The 15,982-nt window shown below is 54.8% G+C and overlaps 1 protein-coding gene across 3 annotated transcripts in view; it reads left to right on the top strand.

Moving 5' to 3' along the window:
* Positions 1-15,982, top strand: part of MAPKAPK3 (MAPK activated protein kinase 3) — a 28,112-nt gene that overhangs the window by 6,080 nt on the left and 6,050 nt on the right. For all 3 annotated transcript variants that reach the window (XM_005222920.3, NM_001034779.2, XM_015459615.3), the window contains 3 exons: positions 13,506-13,645; positions 14,846-14,910; positions 15,326-15,405. In XM_005222920.3, the coding sequence (XP_005222977.1) occupies positions 13,506-13,645; positions 14,846-14,910; positions 15,326-15,405 (285 nt within the window). The remainder of the gene's footprint in view (positions 1-13,505; positions 13,646-14,845; positions 14,911-15,325; positions 15,406-15,982) is intronic.

Raw genomic sequence — 15,982 nt, 5'->3', positions numbered from 1 at the left:
CTAGGTGGGCAGAAACCTGCCCTCCTTCTCCCAGAACTTTCTTTTGTAGTGTCACCAGGACCCTTGTGAAATGCTATTTCCAGGGATGCTGTAGGGTCTTCTGGGTCACCTGGGCTATTGTTCAGCCCACAGCCTGGTCTCCCTGACAACAGAGGTCTGTTATGTGTCTGCCTGGTCCCCAGGTTTGCCCTTGGGGAAGTTGCTCTCCTACTCGGATCCCTCATCTTCCTCTCCCAGGGCCTCCTTGGGACGTCCTCGTAGGAGGCCCCTGCGAGGGTGCAGCAGGTGGAGCGTCTGGCTCTGCAGGCCCCCAGCCTCATCTGGTCCCAGCCTGGCAACTGGCTGCCATGTGTCCAAAGGTGATGGCCACCAAGCAAGGACTGGGGACAGTGGTTGTCCTTAGGTGAGGCACCTTGCCAGCACACCTGTGCTGTAAAAGTGGGTGCCAGGCGCTACGTGGATGGGTGGGTCTGCTGCTCTAGGGGTACAGAGACCACAGCCCCAGTCAGCTCCCACAGGCTCCCACCTTTTCTGAGGAGAACTTTGCTGCCCTCCCTCCTGCCTCTTTGGGGCCATGTGTGGCTCCACATGACAGGCTGCCTGGGCTTGAGAGAGGACCAGACTCTGGGCTTCCTTCCGCCTTCTCCCCGAGTAACCTTGGAAAAAGGCAGTTTGGGAATTTTTTGCAAAACAGTTGTCTTTGTGGCAAGGGGTTTGGATATGTGGTGGGAAGCAGAAGTTGGTCTTGGTGGCTAACATCCCCAGGATCCTGTCGTGAGACAGCAAGAGCCTGTAAGGCGCAGGGCTGTCATTTGGGGCGGCCTGAGTACATTTCTTTGTTGTTGTTGTTCAGTCACTCAGTCGTGTCCAACTCTTTGTGACCCCATGGACTGCAGCACGCCAGGCTTCCCTGTCCTTCACCATCTCCTGGAGCTTGCTCAGATTGATGTTCACTGAGTTGGTGATGCCATCCAACCATCTCCTCCTCTGTCATCCCCTTCTCCTCTGCCTACAATCTTTCTCAGCATCAGAGTCTTTTCCAATGGGTTGGCTCTTCACATGTGGTGGCCAAAGTATTGGAGCTTTAGCTTCAGCATCAGTCCTTCCAATGAATATTCAAGGTTGATTTCCTTTAGGATCAACTGCTTTGATCTTGCAGTCCAAGGGACTCTCAAAAGTCTTCTCCAACACCACTGTTCAAAAGCATTGATTCTTTGGTGCTCAGCCTTCTTTATGGAGCATTTCTTAGCGGCACATTCTTGGCCTTCGTCAGGACTCCCTTGTGTTCACACTGCACCTGGGGCAGCCAGCCGCTTCCAGGGTTGGAAAGAATGGTATGAAAGAATCCCCTCCCCACCCTCTGCCCTTCGGGAACTAACTGGATTAGGCCCAGTGTAATTGTGATTAAAATCCTTCTGTGTGGGAACTGTGGCAGTGTGTTTAGGGCAGGGGTACCAGGTGGCTCTTTGGGGGAACAGGGCGCCTCAGGAGGCCTTTTTAGCACTGGACAGGTCAGAGACGCTGAGAAAATTGATTTGGGTTTTATTTTTTGCCGGTTTGGGATTAGGATCGCTTTTCTCTTTTGACTGTGGCTTTGTGCTTGCTGCTTTCCCTTTGTGATGCTCTCCCTTTCTGTCTTCTCCGCCTCCTTGTCCTTCCCCTTTCTTCTTTCCCAGCTCTGTTTCTCCTGCTGTCACTTGGTTGCTCCCCTCTCAGACCCTGCCCCTCTGTCCTGTGGGTTTCGGGCTTGGTGTTGGCTGAGGGCAGGCAGAGGACAGACGGGGGCTGGTCCGGTGCTCAGGACTCATCCTAGTCACCCTGAAAGTCTGCTCCACCCCCAGGGATCGGACGAGGGTAGGACAAGAAGGAGGAGCCCCGCCCACACCCTTGCTGCTCAGTGTTTCCTCCTGATTCCGGCCTTGACCGGGTGCTCCTGGAGCAGTAGCGTCAAACCTGTAACCTGAGGCGTCCCCGTGGGGTGTGGGAAGTCAGCCTTGGCTGTGGCCTCCGCCGGTGGGTCTCCTTTTATGGCTCAATGGTTGAGCCTTTTGCTTGGGACAGTGGTGCAAGACTGGGACCCCCCAGGATTCCTGGGTTGAAGTTGGGGAGAGAGGGGCTGAAGGAGCCTGGAGTGGGGCTCCGAGACTCGATGGGGCCACCTGTGAGACTGTGCGCCGCCCTGCACTCCTGGGCTGAGCACCCCTGAGCCGCTGGCCCTCTAGCCTGCACCCGGCCCCTGCCCCCACCCCCACCTCAGTGTGGCTCACAGTCTATTTCAGGAGTGTGACGGGCCAGAGCCTTGACCTGCCACTTGCACTGCCCTGTTCTTAAGGGCTCAGCCTCCGAGGGATTCGCCAGGCAAGAATACTGGAGTGGGTAGCCATTCCCTTTTCCAGGGGATCTTCCTGACCTAGAGATTGAATCCGGGTCTCCCGCAGATTCTTCACCATCTGAGCCACCAGGGAAGCCCCCAAGGAACTCATAGTTTATTCCATAGCTGTTCCGTGAACCCACACAAGCCCCCTTCTTGGGCTGTGCCTGAGGGCCTGGCCGGTGCTCTCCATGCCCTCTGGCAGGCAGTGGCACAGGGGGTGGGGGTGAGGGTAAGAGCACCCACTTGTCCCTTTGAATGCTTCCAACATGCTGAACACAAATACAGAATCCAAGAATGGGTTGTTATCACCACCTTGTCACTGATATGGAGATTGAGATTCAGAAAGGCGAAGAAGCCCTGGAACCCTGGCCTGTCTGGCAGCCACATGGTGGCTCTCAGCCTTCCTTCCCTGTGTGCCCTGTCAGTGGGGGTCAGTAATGTAAGGGGCTGGGTGCTCTGCTTCTCAAGGGCCCCCCTTTTAAGAAGGCTATGAAGAGGATGCCCCAAGATGCCGCTCCTGGGCCAGCTGGCAGTGGTGTTGCCAGGGGAACAGTCAGCTGTGGTGATACCACCGGTTGGGTATGTGTCCTACTAGGGACAGGAGCTGGGCAATTATGACTCAGGTTCGAAGACCCCTCTCCACTGCTCTGTGTGACTCGGTTCACGCCCTGAGTCAGCTGAGCCTGTACTGGGGTGTGTCCTTACCCTTGGAGGCCTGGGAGAGGGAGGGTGAGTCACTCAGCCCATTCCCGTGTCAGGAGTGTCCCTGCTGCCAGGCTGTCACCCTGGCTGCCCACAGGGCGGGGCCTTCCTCCCCTTCTACTTCTTCCTCATGGCTGTGGCTCCAGAGACTTCTCCCAGGAGCCAGGGGTCAGGTGTCGAAGGCCTGGAGCCTTCTAACCCAACAGGAGCAGCAGAGAGAAAGGGGCCAGGCGCCAAGCGAGGCTGGAAGCCTGGGCAGCCGGTTTCCCTGCCTCCCCGGGGAGGAGCCTGGCTGCTGGTGCTCACACAGGCCTGTGTGGGGAGCTGCAGGGACGCAGATGAAGCCAAGGGAAGCGGGAGAGATGCAGAGCGGATATGAGGTTGGCTGAAGCCAAGGGAAGCGGGAGAGATGCAGAGCCACTTTGTGTTCCTTTGTCATCTTCGTCCTCCAGGGGAGAGACCAGTGGTCATTCTTGTGAGAGCTCGGGTGTGCTGGGTCCCTTCTCCAGAGCTGACCACAGCATGGCCAGCTGGGGGCCTCTGCAGGGGTCGCTTGGGCATGGCCTCAGTCACCCTCTCCACACCCGCCAGTCCTCTGTAGCCCTGCGCGGGCTCTATGGGCACCACTGGCCAGCTGGGGGCACAGACTTTGTGGCCAAGGTGGGGTCTCTTCATGAGGAGGGACCATTGAAGAGATCCTCCTTTTTTTAAATTTATTTTTTATTGAAAGAGAATTGCTTTACAGAAATTTGCTGTTTTCTGTCAAACCTCAACATGAATCAGCCATAGGTAGAAGAGACCTTTTTGAGGTTAAACTAAAACACATTTGCTAAGAATTTTCCTGTCTTAGGATGAAGATGTCTTATTTTTATGCTATCACAGAAGAAACAGAACCAGGGTAACGTTTCACTGTTATGTAGCTTGATTTTGACAGAAAAATCCTCTTTTCCTCTAAGAAGTTAGACGATAAGAGAAGCCAGACCCTCTGAGTATGTGCTCAGGGGCTCGCAAGGCACGTGTATGGCCTCTCCTCACCCGCTGTGGGAAGTCTGTGGGCCAGATGCTGGGGTCTGCCACCTCCTGGGGCAGAGGGAGCTCTGATCCTGCCACTTACACACTGTGTAACCTCTGGGAGTGGAAGGAGGTTCTAGCTCTTTCTGGGCCTCTTTCCCTACCTATGAAACGGGTGCCCATAGTCTCAGACCTGCCCGCTCCCCTCCCCTCAGTGCCATAGGTGAGGAGACTGCAGGCCCATTTCACAGATGAGGAGCTGGGGTTCAGGTCATTAAGGTCAGGGTCACTACATACTCTGCAGAAGGGGACATTGCTTGAACAGGGGCACGAACGAGCCCAGGATGTAAAGGTATCTGCCACCTGGGAGAGTGGGAATGTGCCCCTACCTCCAGTCTGCCCAAGCTGAGGGCCAGGTCAGTCCCCTGGTTTAGGTCCCTAGCACTCAGCCATGGTTCCTGTGCCCCAGGGTCCCTTCCCTGAGATCAGCCCTGATCTTCCCACACCCTGGAGGGCCTGCCCCTCCTCACTGAGTCTTTCACAGCAAAACGGTATCCAGAGACTTCTTTTTTTTTTAATGTGGACCATTTTTAAAGTCTTTCTTGAATTTGTTGTAATATTGCTTCTGTTTTATGCTTTGGGTTTTTGGCTGCGAGGCATGTGAGATCTTAGCCCAAACAGGTATGGAGCCTGTACCGTACCTTTGGATTGGAAAGGCCTAACCACTGGACCACCAGGGAAGTCCCAATATCCATAGACTTTTGACTCTTAGTCTACTTCTGCACAGCCTGGTCCTGTCCCTCTCAGGATCTGTTTCCTGTGACCTGCTGGACTGGAGGGGATCAGCCTCCCTGGGTCCTAGAGGCTGTGCCTGAATTGCCCCCAATTCTGGTGACCAGAGAGGTGAAGAGCATGAGGCCACATCAGAGCGAGACCCAGGGGGACTCGTGAAGCCAAGCAAACCTCAAAGCCCATTTCTACTCTGCACTTGGCACTGTGCTTGTCTGAGCTCTCTGTGTGTTCTCAGTAAGTACTGTCACTGTCCCCACTTTCCAGATTGGTTCGGTGCGGATCGGATGGAACTGGCCCCTGCATCCAGCATGCAGGTCTGTCTGACCCAGAGCCCTGTGGCATAGCTGGTCCTTCCTATGCGTGGGACCCGCGCCTGCTCCAGCTAGCACTTGTGTTCCCACCGGCCCTCCCCCTCCCTCCCTGGGAGCCTGGCTTAGCTTCCTCTTTCCAGAAGCATTCTTCCCCTACCCCAACCCTCACCCAGACCTGGCACTTCTACTTTCGTTTCTAGGTTTTCTGGGGCTGGTAGGAGGCAGACAAACTGAGGCCACCAAAATTTAGCAAATTGAAGGAGTCTTGTGTTCTTTAGTTTTTTTTTTTAATTGTTTTATTTATTTCTTTTTGGTGGTGCTGGGTCACACTGCTGCACAGGCTGTCTCTAGTTGGGATGTGCGGGCTTCCCATTGCAGTGGTGTCTCTTGTTGCGGAGCAGCGGCTCTAGAGTGCAAGGCTTCAGCAGTTGTGGTGCACGGGCTTCATTGCTCCATGGTATGTGGGATCTTCCCAGGTCAGGGTTTGAAGCCGTGTGTCCTGCATTGGCAGGTGGATTCTTTACCACTGAGCCACCATGGAAGCCCCCTGAGATTTCACAATTTCAAAATGTGTGTTGGCTCTCCTGCTGGCAGAGCTTCCCAGGCAGATATTGGGCTCAGAGCCCCAGCCACTCCCACCTCCCAGGACTCTGGTGGCAGGTGATTAGGGAGGCTCCAAGCCAGTCAAGCCACTTTCCTCTCATTCCCAGCCATCAGATACCCCAGCCTTGGCCTGGTTTGGGAGCAGCTCTTTGGGGGCCCTCCTTGTTCCTGGTTCTGGTCTGCCAGGTTCTAAATCTGGAAAGAAAGAAAAAGAGAGGAGAAGGATCCAGGCCCAGTTCCTTAGTGCCTACATCCTCATCAGGCATCCTAACCAGCAGTAACTCATCCATAGACCCTGGTCCCGGGGGACAGTCTGTGGCAGCATTCCCAACTTCAGCTCCCGGCCTGGCCCCCAGGCAGGACCAGTAAATGTTCGTAGGGGTCAGGAAGAGATCTGTAAAACGGGCAGTCCTCCCTGGGCATGACGGTTGACTCCTGGTTCCCAAAGGACTCCTAGACTCAGAGGTGGCCCTGTGTGACACTTGTGACCCAGAGAAGCTATAAAACCTTCCTGAGCCTCTGTCTCCTCAGTTGAGAATGATGGTCAGTGGTGTCCTTGTTGAAGGACAAAAGCTCAGGTGTGTGTAGAGTGCCTGGTACCCAGGAGGCGCTCTGTGAACTGCCGCCGTCGCAGCCGCTGTTAACAATCATTAAATGGCAGAGCCTGGTCTAGCCCCAGGGTTGTGGGGCTGAGCCCATGAACAAAAGGAGCACAGCAGCTGCCTGCATTGTCCTCACTGCCTAGAAGCCAGCGGGTCTGGGTCTAAGTTTTGGTTTTTTTCCAAAAAATTTCAGGATAATTCTGATATGCATCTGGATTTTAAAAAGTGATTACAGGTTTTTCTATTAAATCGTAGGTTTGGCAATGTAGAGTTCTGTTATTCTTTCATTGCGGGTCCCAGTTTTGACTCTCACGACCCAGTGGTGTGACTCTGGGCAGGTCACTTCACCTCTCAGAGTCACGGCTTCCCCACAGGAAAAGGACGATGCTGGTTCTCCTCAGCAGATGGTGAGTCCTGAATGAGGTGGTGTCTGTGACCAAGCACCGTGGCCAACGCAGCACTGGCCGAGCACCAGGGAGGGACAGTTGTTGCAAAGGGGGTGTAACTCCATCAGTCATCCGGCGTTCAGACGGGGCCCAGGCATCTGGGGTCAGGAGCATCATGTGAGCCGACCTCCCTGGAACTCAGCCGCTGAGGAGGACAGGATACAGCCAGAACTTAATGAAGCGAGGTCTCATCTGGCGTGGGGCCAACTCATCCATAGCTGCAAAATCGGTTCCATTAGCTCCCTTAATGAGCTACGAAAGCCGGGGAAATGAGTGCGTGAGAGAGTAATGGCACATGTCTGAGGCTCTAATTTGAGACCGTGGTTAAAAAGTCAGATTTGACGTGACCAACAGCTCTCCAATAGCACTGATGCCCTTGCGGGGAAGGAGAGGGTGAAGCCAGTGAGGAGGGGACGAGTCTGGCTTTATAAAGAAAACTGTTATTGTTATTTAGTGGCTCAGTCATGTCTGACTCTTTTGTGACCCCATAGACTATAGCCTGCCAGGCTTCTTTGTCCATGGGATTTCCCAGGCAAGAATACTGGAATGGGTTGCCATTCCCTCCTCCAGGGGTGCTTGACAACTCAGGGATGGAACCTGCATCTCCCACATAGGCAGGTGGATTCTTTACCATCTGAGCCCCCTGGGAAGCCCTTATAATGAAGATACTGAGACCTTAAGAAGGAAATTCCTGCTTAGAACCCTGAACTTGAGGTCAGCCTATACCATCCCATCAGAGGCTATGCTCTCCGTTCTAAGTAGGCAAAGCAGCCAGCACGGGTCCCATGAGCTGGCCAGGGGCCGGAATGCCATGCCTGCTGCTAATGGCACAGGGCAGGTGGTCTCAATATCTGGCTCTGAAATGAATCCTGCTCTTCCAGTGGTGTCTCATAAAGTTAGATATGTCCCCATGGGAAAATAATCCCAAATAATTACAGAGCTTGGAGCCAGAAAGAACCTCAGATATGGTTGAGTTGAAAACTCTTACCAAGAGGGGGTTTAGTAAGTCCAAAGTGCTTTTTCTCACCTGTAACCTCACTCTGTAGAGAATTGGGGTTCTCCACAGTGGAAAAAAAAATGTCGCAAACCTAGATTTCCCCATAACATTCTGTGCAGACCCACTGCCTGAGTGTTTGACACCCAGCGTGCGTGTTGTGGTGTAATCAACGACCCAGAGATGCCACTCCTGAGAATTCCAGCCTACCCCTGCCTGAGGCTGGGCTGAGACCCCGGCGTGGGAGAGAAGGTGTTGGGGGAGCTCAGCAATCCTTCCTGCCTTTCTCTCCTCGGGCACCAAACAAAGTTGGAATTCCAAGAAAGTGGAAATCATGGGAATTTGCTGACCCACAGATCAGTGAGAGGAAGTAGATCCCTGGCCTCTGGGAGGTTCAGGCTGTGGGCCGTCCTGAAATCCAGAGTTCATATTTCTTAATTTGCTGCTGTTTCACTGATGGGAGAGATTATAAACCAGCTATCTTCCCCCGGAAGGAGTGGGTGTTCCGGCAGAGGCCCCAGCAGCTTGGCCAAGGCTGTAGGTTAATTGGCTGGGAGTGTGGAGGTTGGGGTGGAGTGGGAGAGGCTGCTTGTCCAGCCCAGGGCCTTGGGGCGTCCTGTGTGTGGGGGGGGGGCGGAGAGAGAGGGCGATACTGTGAACATTTTTACTAGAGAATATGTCCAGGGGTGAACTGGCTATGTGAAGGGGCATGTGGGTCTGGGAAGGTAGCCTTTCCTGGGCTGGGAGATGGCTGAAGAAGGGTGATGGGGGTTGGTCCCTAGGCTGTGTCTTACAGAGTCACTGCAGACACCCCAGATCTGTCTGATGCTCTGGGAAGGCAGACAGAGTGCTTTCACAGCTCTGGGCAACATGAGGTGGAGGGTCCTGCAGTGGAGATAGGATCTCAGTGGGAGAGGAGGTCTGAGCAGAAGGGTCTAGGCTTGGTCACCTGCCCAGGCAAGACTGTCACAGGTTGAGTTGTGGCAGCAAGACCCCAGTATTTCTTGGGCACCTGTCTATGCCCAGTTCTCTGCTTGACACTTCAGAAAAATAGAAAATATTGAGAAAAATAGACAAATAAATGGACAGATTGTTGTTGTTTAGTCACTAAGTTGTGTCCAGCTCTTTTGCGACCCCATGGACTATAGCCCAGCAGGCTCCTCTGTCCATGGGATTTTCCAGGCAAGAATACTGGAGTGGGTTGCCATTTCCTTCTCCAGGGGATCTTCCCAATCCAAGAATGGAACCCACATCTCCTGCATTGGTAGGCAGATTCTTTAGCACTGAGCCACTTGGGAAACCCAAATGGACAGATCGATGGGCCTTATTTTCAAAAAGTTAATATCATAGAGTTCAGAGACGCACACATACCTTGGCCCACACACACTGACACATTCCTCATACCCGTACACACCCATGCACGTACCCCTTGCATGCATGTACTCATGTGTCCAGGTACCCATGTTTCTAAGCACATGAACACACTTACACACATACTCCCCTGCTCGTGTGCACGCCACGCCCCTATGCACACATTTATTTTGGAGCAAGATTCCCGAGTCTTGCAAGCAGTAGTTTTGGCCACTGCCTCTCTGACTTGGGGCCACCCTGGCCTCTCATCCCCGCTCTGGGAGGGGTTGTCTGGATGCTCTGTGTGGAGTCCTGCTCTCCCAGCCTCACCTTACTCCAGCCTGGCGGCCCCAGGGCAGTGACTTCACCCTCCAGAGACTCTTTGCCTCAGTCTGCAAACTGGGGCTGTTGGTTTCCACCCTGCTTGCCTCACAGGGTGGCACCAAGCATTCCCATGAGATAAAGGAAAAGAGTGTTTTGTAAACTATAAATTGTTTTCCAAACAGTCAATTGCTGCAGTTGTTTTCCCAGCTCCTGAACTCAAGAATCCCTCCACCCGCCGTAAACCCTGTGCTTGGGTGGGAAGAGACACTGTGGAGATAGTGGAGTGGTCTGGCCGATTCTGAGGCTCCATTACACCTGGAGAGCCAGAGGGGCATGGGCAGCTGTGTCTCTGGGAAGCAGGCTCCTCTGTCCTCAAGCTGTGAGGGGGTCTGCAGTCTGGTGGGGTTGGTCAGCATCTCAGCTGTCTGACTGTGGGTTCTGGAGGTTGATGAGAAATGGCAAAGGAGAGTGAGGCGAGAAGGGAGAAGTAGAAACCACTTCAGCAGAGTCTGTAACTAGAGCATTGTCATTTGATCAAGGAAGTGTCATCTCAGATTCAGTACTTACCTGACATCAGTGGGGGGGTGGGGGCACACCTCCAGCACAGCTGGGAGCCGTCCCAGAGGAAGAAGCCAGGGTTCCGTCCCACAGGTGTGCAGGGGAGCCTGTTGGGCACTAGCTGGAACCGTGGAGCAACTCAGGAGACATCACAGACCCTCCCAACTCTGGTGTACCTCTGGGGGGGCTCAGGGGCATCGAGTGGGAGTGAGACCAAGATGTGGATCTGTTGGGCACCCCATCTTCTTTTCTTCCCAGCTGTGACTGGGGACCAGGATACTGAGTGGCCTCCAGCAGTTTCAGGTGTTAGGATATGGGGGTCAGTGGAGACCCAGAGGCTGCTCAATGAGCACAGTGATGTTGGCAAGGGGCTGTAGTAGGTACTTTGAGGAGCCCCTGACCAGAGGTCCCCTCTGTGGTTCCCATCCTTCCAGTACAGACCAAGCCCTGCATCTTAACACCAGGGAAACAGAGGCACAGAGAGGCAAAGACCAGCCCCAGGTCACACGGAGAAGAGGAGTAGAACCCAGGCCTCCTGTCTTAGCCCTGTGCTCTTTTCCATGCCTGGGAAGATGGGGCTCTTGCTTGAGGATCCCTTTTATGAAGGATAGTGACCCCTCAGGTACTTGCATGAATGAAGCCTACTTGTAGCCATGGGCTTGTGGGCTGGAGGAGTCAGGATGGGCTTCCTAGAAGAGGTAAAGTCTGGTTCGCCAGAGGGCGCAGGTGAGTACAGCGGGGAGGAAGTTGGGCTGGGTTGTCATGTCTCTCATTTGTTCCTGGCTCCTCCCTCAGTTTCTTCTTATTCTCTCCTCACGGTGGGTTGTGAGGGTTTCTTCCCTTTCCCCCGACTTGATAGGTTTGTTCATTAAATCCCCAAGTATTATCTGAGCCAGTGCTCTGTGTCAGCACTGGAACCCAGACTGGCCCTGCCCATGGGGGCCCACAGTCTGAAGCCGGAGACGGCCCAGTGCCAGCCTGACTGGGGAAACGGCCGCATGATCTGGGATCAGTTACTCATCTCTCCCTGCCTCCATGGTGGTAATAAGGTCCCTTCCTCCTAATATTTGTAAAAGGCTCAGAACAGAGCCAGGCATATTGAAAGTGTATTGTCTAAATGTGTATGTGTGTGTTTATAGAGTTATCAAAGGAACAGGCTAATTGTAGGTCATGATAAAGTGGTGCATAGGAGGGAAGAGAAAAGGGAGATGATGCAGGAGCTTTCTGGAAGCGGGCAGTGTTTTCTTAAGATTAAAAAAAAAATCTATATTTATTTATTTATTTGGTTGCACTGGGTCTTAGTTGCGGCGTGTGGGATCTAGTCCCCTGACCAGGGATCAAACCCATCATCCCATCCTTTGTTCCGGAGCTCAGTGTTTTCTGCCAGACCCCAGCCGGGGACTCCCAGGTTAACCCCACCTCCCTCTACCTTCATGCTCCCTCCAGCCTGGTGGAGGTGCAGAGGCAAAAACCACTGAGGGAGGTGCTGGGAGGACTTCTAAGAGCAGGAGACATCTGAACCGAGCCCAGAACGTTCCTCAACAAGGGAGAGCTGGCCCAGTGGAGAAGGAGATGGAGCAAGAGAACACAGGGTGTGGGCAGAGCGTGAGGCTTGTTTGGGGCCAGTGCGTCTGGTGTTCCGACCTGAGCCAGGTGTTCTGGGGCCAGGGCAGCAGAAAGGGAGCCCGGAGAGGAAGGCAAGCTCTGGATACCAGGGAAGAAGGTGGTCTTTATCTGGAGCATGAGGGCTAGAGATTTAAGGAGTGAGGGTGGGGACGGGTGGAGAAGAGCCAGAGGGGAGGAGGTGGGACTGAGGACCCCACAGAAACCCTATCAGCTGTGGGCTGGGCCTTTGAGGAGAGGAGAGAGAGGACCCTGGTACAGGGGTTGGGGTACCAGAAGCAGGACAGAGTGAGGGTCCAGGAACCCTCCTGGAGGCCCTGCCAGGACATGGTCAGGTCGGCTAGGAAAGAGGTGTTGGGAGGCCAAGCAGAGACGAGGTGCAGAAAGGACAGAGCAGGGAGGGAAAATGCATCTTTGATCCTGTGGAGGCACCTCAGGACGCAGTGGGGGCAGGGGGAGCCGATGTGACCAAGCCTCTTTCCCCCAGTGCTGTTAAGTAAGAAGCTGGTGCATGGGAGCTGTGTGGGCAGAGAACAGAGGAGGCAAAGGCAGCACGAGCAAGGGATCCATGGTTTCCAGGCTGGGAGCGTCTGCCTACAGCCGCCTCTGAGTGCCCCATTCTGGACTGTTAGCGGAGCGGGAGCCCCAAGCTGGTGGAGGGGCTTCCCCACCTCCTTGCACTCCATACTAGGGTCAAAGGGAACAGCCCCCCAGACCAGCATCAGACAGATGCGGAGACCCACTGTCTCCCTCTCCACCCCAGTTGATCTTTGCCTGGATAGCTTGGTCCCAGAGGCTGCCCCGCACATGCCCTAGAGGAGGGGAGACCATCCTGCCCAGGAGGAAAGCAGGGCCCATGGTGGCCCAGGGTCCTGTGGGTACTGAGCCAGACAGAGCTGGGCTCAGCCTGTCTTGATCTGCAGCCTTGCTCTTCAGCCCTGTTCAACCAGGAAGCAGATGTGAGCAGCCTTACCTGGGGATGCCTCATCCCTGTTCTCCCCATTCTGGGCTGCCTCCCCCAGAAGGCCAACTTCTCCACCCCCTCCACCTCTGAGCATGACCATTTCAAGGTCTTGCTCATTTCCGGCGATTGGCCTTAAGGTTGGCAGCCACAGTCTGGGGCTGAGTTAACCCAAGCAAAGATCCTGACGCCCACCCACCTGCTGCCTGCTTCGCTATGATGCATCCTGTGGGGATGACTGTTATTACTCCATTTTACGGAGTTGTGGGCTGTGGCTTGGAGCTGTGAATGTTTGCTTGAGGTCACACTGAGTCATGGAGGAATTTAACCCCAAGCCCGGAAACCTCACCCTACCAAGGAGTCACCCCCATCAAGCAGGGTCCTCCTTCCCGCCAGCCTCTACCTCTGGCCCACAACCCTCATGTCATCCCACTGGAAACATGAGGCTCTACGGATGTATGGCTCCTGGCACAGGGTCTCACACTGATGTGTGATTTGACTACAAAATCCTCTCAATTTCCACCTCAGTTGCTTCCCCTTGGGAAAGGAGGCAGGGGCTTCTCTGGCCTCTGAGCCCTTCCAAGCTTTCAGCTACCTCCCAGGCCTTCCTGAGCTACAAGCTAAGCTTGCTTGAAGCTGACCCTCAGCCAAGTGCAGGGGCTCATTGGACCACGCATCCAACCTGGACTGGAATCTTCCTTTTGCCCTTCATCAGCTGGGTGACCTCAGGCAGGTCACAGGCCTCTCTGAGCCTGTGTGTCCTTGTCTGCCAAGTGAGGGCAGTGGCACTGTCTGGGTGGCTCCTGGGAAAGTGGATTCTGGGCCTGACACTGTCTGTGCCTCCCTGCCCTCAGCTCCTGTACGACAGCCCCAAGGCCCGGCAGGAGGTGGACCACCACTGGCAGGCCTCCGGTGGCCCCCACATCGTGCGCATCCTGGATGTTTATGAGAATATGCATCACAGCAAACGCTGTCTCCTCATCATCATGGAATGGTATGCTGCCCACCCTCCCTCAGCATCTCATTGGTACCCCTGTGCCCACCCCTTCAACTCCCACCATTCTTTAGAGGTCTCTGTTCTTCAGATAGCAGCCCTGGCAGGGCCCCCCAGCCCCTGAAGGGTGATGGACCTGGGCAGCTGGCCCCAAGGGCACTCCTGCATGGGTGGAATCCTCAGTGACTGTAATATGGCTTCCCTGGGTGTGATTCCCCCTCGGTGAGGAGGGGCTGGGAGAGCTGTCGGAGAAGGCCACCAAGCCCTGAATGTGGCTGGGATGGGGGAAGACTGGGGGAGGAGTCAGATATGTGCTGTCCCTCGGCTTTCTCCTCGCCTGGATTTGCACTCCCATGGCTCCCCCCTGCCCCCCACTCCCGATGCTGGGTGATCCTGACCTGGATCCAGGAGCCAGCAGCCTCCTCCATCCTAGGCTTCTCCCATGAACACTGTGGCTCAGCCCTAACCTTCCTCAGAACCTGGGCCCTGGGTCTTGGCCTCCAGCTCCTCCCTGTCTGCCTTTCAAGTTCCCCCTCACCCCATAGGGTAGCAGCTCTTGAGTCAGATTTGGGGTTCAGATCCTGACTCTGTCACTCACTAGCTATGTGACCTTGGTCAGGCCTCTCACCTCTCTGGATCACTGTAACTTTCATGTAAAGTTACATGGAGGGAGATCTTACTGTGGCATTCACCCTGTTCATTCTAAGTGCTCTGTGTGTACTGCTGAATCAGTCTTCCCAACTCTGTGAGGTTGGTGCGCTAATCCCTGTTTTACCGAAGAGGAAGCTGAGGCACAGAGAGGTGAAGGGACCCACCCAGGATCACACAGCAGTGCACACAAAGGGTTTGCCCAGGGCACGGCACACAGTAGGTGCTCAGAAAACGGTGGTCATGAGGATGATAACTGACATCTCATTCCTCACCTGGGTAAACTTGGATAAAGGTGGGGCTGCCAGATCAAGACAGTGTCCCTGGGAACATAGATGCTCCCTGGGGAAGATCTTCCCCTAGTTTGAAGAGTTGAGTTCAACCCACCCAAGCCAACAGCCCACCACATACAAGGCTCTTCAAGACATGGTGAGGCTGACAGTGACCGTCCCCCAGGGGAGCAGCAGCAGGGCTGGAGGCCTGGGCCCATGACCTGGGGCAGGGGCAGATCGACGCCTGATTCTCCCCGTCTGTCCCCGCTTTCTCTGACAGCATGGAAGGTGGTGAGTTGTTCAGCAGGATTCAGGAGCGTGGTGACCAGGCTTTCACTGAAAGAGGTACGTATGTGCCGCTGCATGGGGAGTTTGGGCTGAGATGGGGCACACAGAGTTTCTTTGTGATGCTGGACAAGACCCTGTCCCTCTCTGTGCCTCAGTTTCCCCACCTGAACAAGGGTTGTGGGGAGAGTGTTCTTCCCCCAAGGGGTTCTGTGAGTCTGTGGCAGCTTGTCAGAGATGGACTCCCCATGGGCCTGGGATGGAGGCCTCAATGCTTCTTGGTGCCAGCCAGCAGCTGAGCTGGGGGCATCTCCAGAAGAAACTAGGGGGACCAGGGTTGGGGTCTGAAGTGGGGTCCTGGGTGGCAGGAGTGCACCATCTTGTGCTCTCCAAAGAGGGGTGATGGGGAGGGGCCCCCTGGGTTGCCTGACCCTTGAGTGGCATCCGTGGCCCCCTCCTCTGTCTGTGTCTGCAGAAGCCGCAGAGATCATGCGGGATATTGGCACTGCCATCCAGTTTCTGCACAGCCGGAACATCGCCCACCGAGATGTCAAGGTGAGGCTCCAGGACCCATGTTGGGGGACCAGGACAAAGAGTGCTATCCACAAACACCAGCGGCCCCAACATCCCCTGGATAGAGGCCATGTTCCTTGCTTGGCATTCCAGGCCTTTCCCTGCGGCCCATACTGCATGGCTCAGCCTCTCCTCCCACGGTCCCAGTGTGTTCATTGTGCTTTAGCCAGATAGGTCTCCTAGTTTCCTTCAAGCATATATAATCCCAGTAGGCATAAGAATAAACTAGTGCCTACCTTGAGCCACTGGGTCCTGAGAAGCATCTCGTTTAATCCTCACCCAGTCCTGTGAGAGGGTGCCATTACCCATTTGACAGATGAGGAAACTGAGGCTCAGAGAGCAATTGTCTTGCTCAAGGCTCTGCAGATGCCTCACTGGGGATTCATGCATTCATTTGTTCACTCAGCAAGAATTTTGTGAAGACAGTGTGCCAGGCTTCGGTGACAGGGCTGCCCAACACTGTTGCAGCTTGTGTGAAGTAACAGCCATAGTTCCTGTAGGCAGAGCCTCTGATGGCAGCATTTTAGGGGAAGGAGGCCCTTTGCTGGGCACTGGACAA

This window comes from Bos taurus, chromosome 22 (genome assembly GCF_002263795.3).
Source record: "Bos taurus isolate L1 Dominette 01449 registration number 42190680 breed Hereford chromosome 22, ARS-UCD2.0, whole genome shotgun sequence".
In the NCBI taxonomy this organism is placed as follows: domain Eukaryota; kingdom Metazoa; phylum Chordata; class Mammalia; order Artiodactyla; family Bovidae; genus Bos; species Bos taurus.
Note: the sequence above shows the minus strand (reverse complement) of the source record. Positions and strands in the feature narration are given on the sequence as shown.